Source organism: Macrobrachium nipponense, chromosome 8 (assembly GCF_015104395.2).
Source record: "Macrobrachium nipponense isolate FS-2020 chromosome 8, ASM1510439v2, whole genome shotgun sequence".
NCBI lineage: Eukaryota > Metazoa > Arthropoda > Malacostraca > Decapoda > Palaemonidae > Macrobrachium > Macrobrachium nipponense.
Window position 1 is genome coordinate 116,019,880 of NC_087203.1, and position 7,144 is coordinate 116,027,023.

A 7,144-nucleotide genomic window follows, 5' to 3' on the forward strand; every position below is an offset into this window, starting at 1 on the left:
ATATAGTATATATAGGATATATATGTATGTATATATATATATAGTATATATTATATATATATGTATATATATATATATATATATGGATGTATATCTATGAGTATATATATATGTAGATATAGTATATATATATGTAGTACCATATATATATATATATATATATATTATATATATCTATATATATATGTTATATATATATGTATTATATTATATGGCCATGACCTCTTAATCTCGATTCTTTGTTATCTGCGTTATCTTGATATTATTATTATTTATTATTATTATTATTATTATTATTATTATTATTATATTATCTGTCTATGAAGGTTATTGTATATATGTACATATTTTATAAATATTTATAATTAATAGATATAACTATAGCCTTTATAGACACATATCATTAATAATAATGAATATTATTATTTTTTTTTTTGGTTTATCTACAGTCCTCCAATTCGACTGGGTGGTATTTATAGTGTGGGGTTCCGGGTTGCATCCTGCCTCCTTAGGAGTCCATCACTTTTTCTTATACTATGTGCGCAGTTTCTAGGATCACTCTTCTGCATGAGTCCTGGAGCTGCTTCAGCCTCTAGTTTTTCCAGATTCCTTTTCAGGGATCTTGGGATCGTGCCTATGTTTCTATGCATTTACGGGTACAATTTTCCACTTTTGGCATATCCCATATCCTTTTTATTTCTATTTTCAGGTCTTGATACTTATCCGATTTTTCCCGCTCTTCTCTTCAACTCTGGTGTCCCATGGTATTGCGACATCAATGAGTGATACTTTCTTCTTGATTTTGTCAATCAACGTCACGTCTGGTCTATTTGTGCGTATCACCCTATCTGTTCTGATACCATAGTCCCAGAGGATCTTTGCCTGATCGTTTTTCTATCACCTTCAGGTTGGTGCTCGTACCACTTATTACTGCAAGTAGCTGGTGTTTCTTGCACAGGCTCCAGTGGAGGGTGCTTTTGCCACTGAATCATGCCTCTTTTTGTACTGGTTCTGTGCAAGTGCCGGACATTCGCTTGCTATGTGGTTTATGGTTCATTTTTCGTATTAAACTTCCTACATATGGGAGAGATGTTATTTCCATCTATCGTTCTTTGGATATATCTGGTTCTTAGGGCCTGATCTTCGTGCGCCCTATTATCATTCCTTCAGTTTCCTTCTTGAGCTCTCCCCTCAGTAGCCATTGCCATGTGTCATGTATTATTATTATTATTATTATTATTATTATTATTATATTATTAATTAATAATAAAATAATATCAATAATAATAATAATCAATAATAATAATAATAATAATAATAATAATAATAATAATAATAATAATCCAGCACAAGCAATCTCAAATCGCCACAATAAGCCAGAATTAAAGATCACCACCACCACCACCACCACCGCCGCCGCCGCAGAGCAGCAGCAGAATGAAAGAGAGAGAGAGAGAGAGAGAGAGAGAGAGAAGAGAGAGGTCTCTCCAAGTACCCGAAACCGATTGGACAATTTTTCACTCCAGCGGAAGCTGCTTGTTGAATACTAAGGTCGTCGTCGTGGTAGGTGTCTGCCCTAACCAGATTATATTACTAGAAGAATCGGCCTTTTTCCCGACTTCTGAATGTACAGAGGCAGGAAATTTCATTATCATTGGTGGGTGTGGGGGAGGGGGTTGGGAGGGAGGGGGAGATGGGGGTAAAGGAAGGGGGATAAGGCTGGCTATCATTCCTCCAAGGCAGGCAGGCAAGCAGGAGGCCAGAACCCCTGTACGAATGTACTACTAAGTCGTTTATTTAAGAATCTTCCCCCCCCCCACCCACCCCTAACCCCTTCCACCCCCGGGGGGAGGGGTGGGCGGTGGTATGAAATATGCACCGAGGCGACCGGCGTTCCTTTTTTTTAGAATTGTCAAAATTACTCCACTCGATCGAAAAGGATTCGGGATTATGCTTTAATAAATAAATAAATAAATAAATAAATAAGGGGAGAGGGGGGCGTAGGATGCAGAGTCCTGCCTGCCTGCCTGACACTCCGACCACCCCCTCCCCACCAAACCCCGCGGGGCAGGGATGAAATATGCACCAAGGCGACCGTCGTCTTTTTTTAGAAACGTCAAAATTACTCCACTCCATCGAAAAGGACTCGGGATTATGCTTTAACAAATATATAAATAAGTGGGGTGGGGGCGTAGGATGCAGAGAGTCCTGCCTGCCTGACAGTCCTGACTGCCGCCGAAAACTCAGGAGGGCCAGTGACAGCGAACATGGCTCAGTTATGTCCCGCCGACTCTTGTGGTGGTGTGTTTGTTTACCTTCTGTCATGACCCGCCATGATGATTTATGGCTTCGTGCACCAGCGCCATCTATCGGGACAAATGTCGGCTCACACGCTACCTCGCGGTGACTGCTCCTCCTAAAGTTATAGCCAGCCTTTTCCCCTCCCTCTTCATTACAATTTATTTCCCAGACCTTCCATGCGACTCGCACATAAATCTGAGGATTCCTCTGGCCAAAAAACTATATAAGCCGAAGGAGCCTCTTAAGGGGAAAAAGCAACAACGTGGACCAAGATGTATTTATAATAAAACAATAAGATACGAATGGAAAAACGATTCGTGTGTCATTCCCGACTCGTCGTCCACAGCTCAGAAGCAGCAGGAGCAGCCTTCGTGTCATCTTAATAGTGATATTGATCGCCCGTTGTGTGTGTGTGTGTGTGTGTATGACATTCTCCTGCCACATACCTGCCCATCGGCCTGTCATTTTTGACGTGAATTCTGATGTAATTGGAAGTTAGATCACCAAAGGAGACTATATGTGTTTCATGCTTGCTCTAATAAAGAGATTAGCTAAAAGATGGTATTTGCCTACAGACCCTGATTAATATCTATATCTATAATATATATACACACATATATTGTCATAATTATATACATAAATATTTATACATGCATACATACATATATACATATAGTATGTGCTTACTGGACCTGGCAACAAGGCAAAACCTAGATCAATCAATATTGATACCTAGTATAGTTGCAATCGTTATGTTATTGAGAATTAAAAATATGAAATGTTTATCACAATACGGCACGCAATCAATACTTATAGGACTGTCAATACCTACAGGAATATTAATAAACTGTCCAGATGTACATATAATGATAGTAAATCAAATTATTATGAAATGTTATCAATACATCGTCAGAACATTAATTAAGTTTGATAGAGTCAATATTTATAGAGATGTTAATAAAACCGTTGCAAAATATATACCCTGTCACTCTTAAATATAGACATTAGACGCACACAATATTCAGGAAATGCGTGCGTCTTTGTGATGGGGAGAGAGAGAGAGAGAGAGAGAGAGAGAGAGGGGTGGGTGGGGAGGGAAAGGGTGAGAACATTACGGGGTGAGGGGACAATCCATAAGTGTACCGGAAACACCATATTATTGATTGAATACATCTACGAGTAGGATACGGCGAAAATTCCATAGAATAATAATAATAATAATAATAATAATAATATGCAGGGAGCAGACCTTCTTTGATACATGCTTAGTTAAAAATAATGGCAATTTTCAACGAATTAATCATATAAAAAGGGTCTTTTCAATCCCTCTGATAATTCGTTTTCCTGACTCGGCAGAAAAACGATTATCAGAACAATTGAAAAGACCCTACATAAGATTAATTCTTTGAAAACTGCCATTATTTCCAATAATAATAATAATAATAATAATAATAATAATAATAATAATAATAATAATAATAAGATAAAAAACATATCACATTATCAACCAAATGATAATAATTGTTTTATATGAAGAGAAAGGAAAAAAATTCTCAGACGCAGCTCTCTCTCTCTCTCTCTCTCTCTCTCTCTGTCAATGTTCCACATTTCCAACCGAAGGCCTTGGGAGTTATCTAAATCGCCAGGCAATACAGATAGCGATAATCACACACTGTTATTTACCCCCTGATCTCAAATAATTATCCCAGGACAGGACATAATCGAACTCAAAGAAAGCGAGTTCCTAATTGTTCATTTCGTCTGTTCAGCTGTTCTCCCCGTTCTTCGGCTTCACAAGCTCGTGACTGTAAGGAAGTTTTCTATTCGTAGTGATAGTAATAAGCAAAGATGCGTGTTAGTATTGATAATGATCACTGCAAATAGTTTTTAATCATTACTTTTGTAATTATTCGTATTTCAGTAATAATAATAATAATAATAATAATAATAATAATAATAATAATAATAATAATAATAATAATAATATGAGGATTATTACTGTCAATAGTTTTTATCATCACTATTGTAATTATTCGTATTTCAATAATAATAATAATAATAATAATAATAATAATTATAATAGGATTATTACTGTCAAAAGTATTTATTATCACTGCTGTAATTAACCCTATTTCAGTAATAACTAATAATTAGCTGTTATAATAATAATAATAATAATAATAATAATAATAATAATAATAATAATAAAAAATAATAATAATAATAACTAATAATAATAATAATAATAATAATAGGATTATTTCTCTCGATAGTTTTTCTTATCACTATTATAATTATCTCTATTTCAGTAAAACGGCAAATCTATTTTTTATGTACTAAATATATATAAGAATGAATAATAAAAGGACGATTTTTTTTTACAGGAATTAAACACCAATCACAAATAATTATAATAATTACTATTATTATTCCCAAAAGGATCGGAGACATATGGATAAAAACCATTTTGAACTTTGAAGCCTTGTTTCTAATTCCTACGCTAACCAAGATTTTATGAGCACATCCAGGAGCAACAGAACGCGATGGCATAAAGCCAGCTTTATCGGTAACAGACAGCTCACAAAGTACGGTCAGTAAGTGATTGTCATAATTTCGGCGTTTCCGGTTACTTAAGCGTAATATTTATAGTATACAAGAATTCTGGCTGTCGGGAAAGTTAATAAGAATTCTATTCGTTCAAATGGTGAGCAAAGTTATTAATAAATTTAAAACGGAAAGGATTTTTTAAACGTATCCTCCACAGCGTTCACGAGCGATGAACGAGATCTTACCGAACGATTAAAGGGATTAAAAATATAAGTTCACACTGATTTATCTAAATATCTCACCATATTTCGCTCTAAAAATCACTTATAACCTACTTGCAAAAGTCCCGCACCGACCCTTACAAATCCCCAGCGACTACGGCACCCCAGCGCCGCCTCATAAACCCAAAAACAGCGCGAGAGAGATACAAAGTATTCGACAACCGATTACTTTGACATGTCGTCAGCAGCCATTGTGAATTATGGCGCGTATCGAGTACGTGCTGCCATCTATCGGTGGCGCGCTCAGCTCGTCATAGTTCCGTTTTCTTCCCACAGGGGGCGGCGCCTATCTCGTGGGTCATAGAAAATCTTTTGGAAAGGGGGGACTCCTCGAATTTTGCCTCGTTTTACCCCATGACTTACAACTAAATAATTATTATACATCTAAATCAATTAAAAATCATTGAGATTATTTTATTTTAGTATATTTAGGTCATTGGGAGCTACACTGAATGATTTTTTTGATTATTGATAAAAATAACAAATGCAAATTATGATTTCCAAAGGGAATTAAAAACAGAAAATAAGTATCAAAAATATTTTTAAAACTCTTAAGAATGTTTATAGAAAAAGATGACGATGCTAACACAGTGAACTGTTTACAAAACACTTAATATAACAAATATGTAGTTACCTTGAATAATTAATTATAAACACTAAAGTATTTTCGTGATTAACCTAAGACATTCCCGCAACATATTCATATATATATATATATATATATATATATATATATATATATATATATATATATATATATATATATATATATATATATATATATATATATATATATATATATAATATCATTTGTTCATTGATAGCTTACGCAATACAATATTTGAATAAAATACACGCTCAATACACGCACACACGCACACATACATATACGTAAAATATATATATAACGATTTTCTATAATCAAGTACATTTATTAACAGACAAAAAGATTACGGTAAATAAATATGTCAAAAATATCGACTCAAAATATACTCAAAATTTTTGTCAATTCTCATAGTGATGAAACGACAAAAATAGAGAGAAAAAAAAGCTGATTAAGTATATACTGAAAAAAATGTGATGGTTACGTATATGGTAAAATGAACAAATTATTAAGCGCATGGTAAAACTTTCAAATTAACTAGAAATTTGTAGGGGAATTAAAACCCACATGGTTTCTAGGGTATGTGGGCATCTTTGGTAAAACCATCAAATACAAAATATTGGTACAACAATATATTACATTACAAGAGAATATGGCAACATTATTCCTTCACACGTTGATAACTTAAAGTCAGTCCTGGAAAAAAAAATTATATACTCTAAATCTAACAAATCCTAAAAAAAAAAAAAAAAATTAAAAAAATGAATTTGATGGCCTTCATTCAAAATGGCGTAATAAAATTACATATTTATTATTATTATTATTATTATTATTATTATTATTATTATTATTATTATTATTATTATTATTATTATTATTATTATTATTGAACCATATTTAAATGGAACAAACCCACAAAAGGGGCCACTGACTTGAAATTCAAGCTTCCAACGAATATGGGTTCACAGAAGGTCATGGGACGTAAGTTAAATTACTTTTGAAACTAAACCAATTGTTGCATATCCATTACTGGGTCTCATTCCCGAGTTGTTTATCCATCTATAAATAATATCAAATAAAACATAGGCCCACGTAACAAAGGTCAATTTAACTTAGGCCGGCGCAACATAGGCCGACGCAACATAGGCCGATGTAACATAGGCCCACGTAACATCGGCCAATGAGGACAGGCAGACACTAACTAGGCCGACGTAACAAAGGCCAACGTAACATAGGCTAATGTAACAGAGGCCGATATAACATAGGCCAATGTAACATAGGCCAATGTAACATAGGCCAATGTGACATAGGCCCACATAACATAGGCCCATGTAACATAGGCCCACGCAACATAGGCCTAATGTACAATACTATAAGTATCGAGCGTAAGTTGGATTACCAAAGGCCTTAC

At 34.3% G+C, this 7,144-nt stretch overlaps 1 protein-coding gene across 1 annotated transcript in view; it reads right to left on the reverse strand.

Annotated features, from left to right (window-relative positions):
• Nucleotides 1–1,517: 1,517 nt before the first annotated feature.
• The window catches only part of LOC135223199 (uncharacterized protein DDB_G0284459-like), a 9,709-nt gene continuing 4,082 nt past the window's right edge, over nt 1,518–7,144 (reverse strand). Inside the window, exon 3 of the mRNA XM_064261702.1 lies at nt 1,518–1,768. Within this exon, the coding sequence (XP_064117772.1) occupies nt 1,518–1,768 (251 nt within the window). The remainder of the gene's footprint in view (nt 1,769–7,144) is intronic.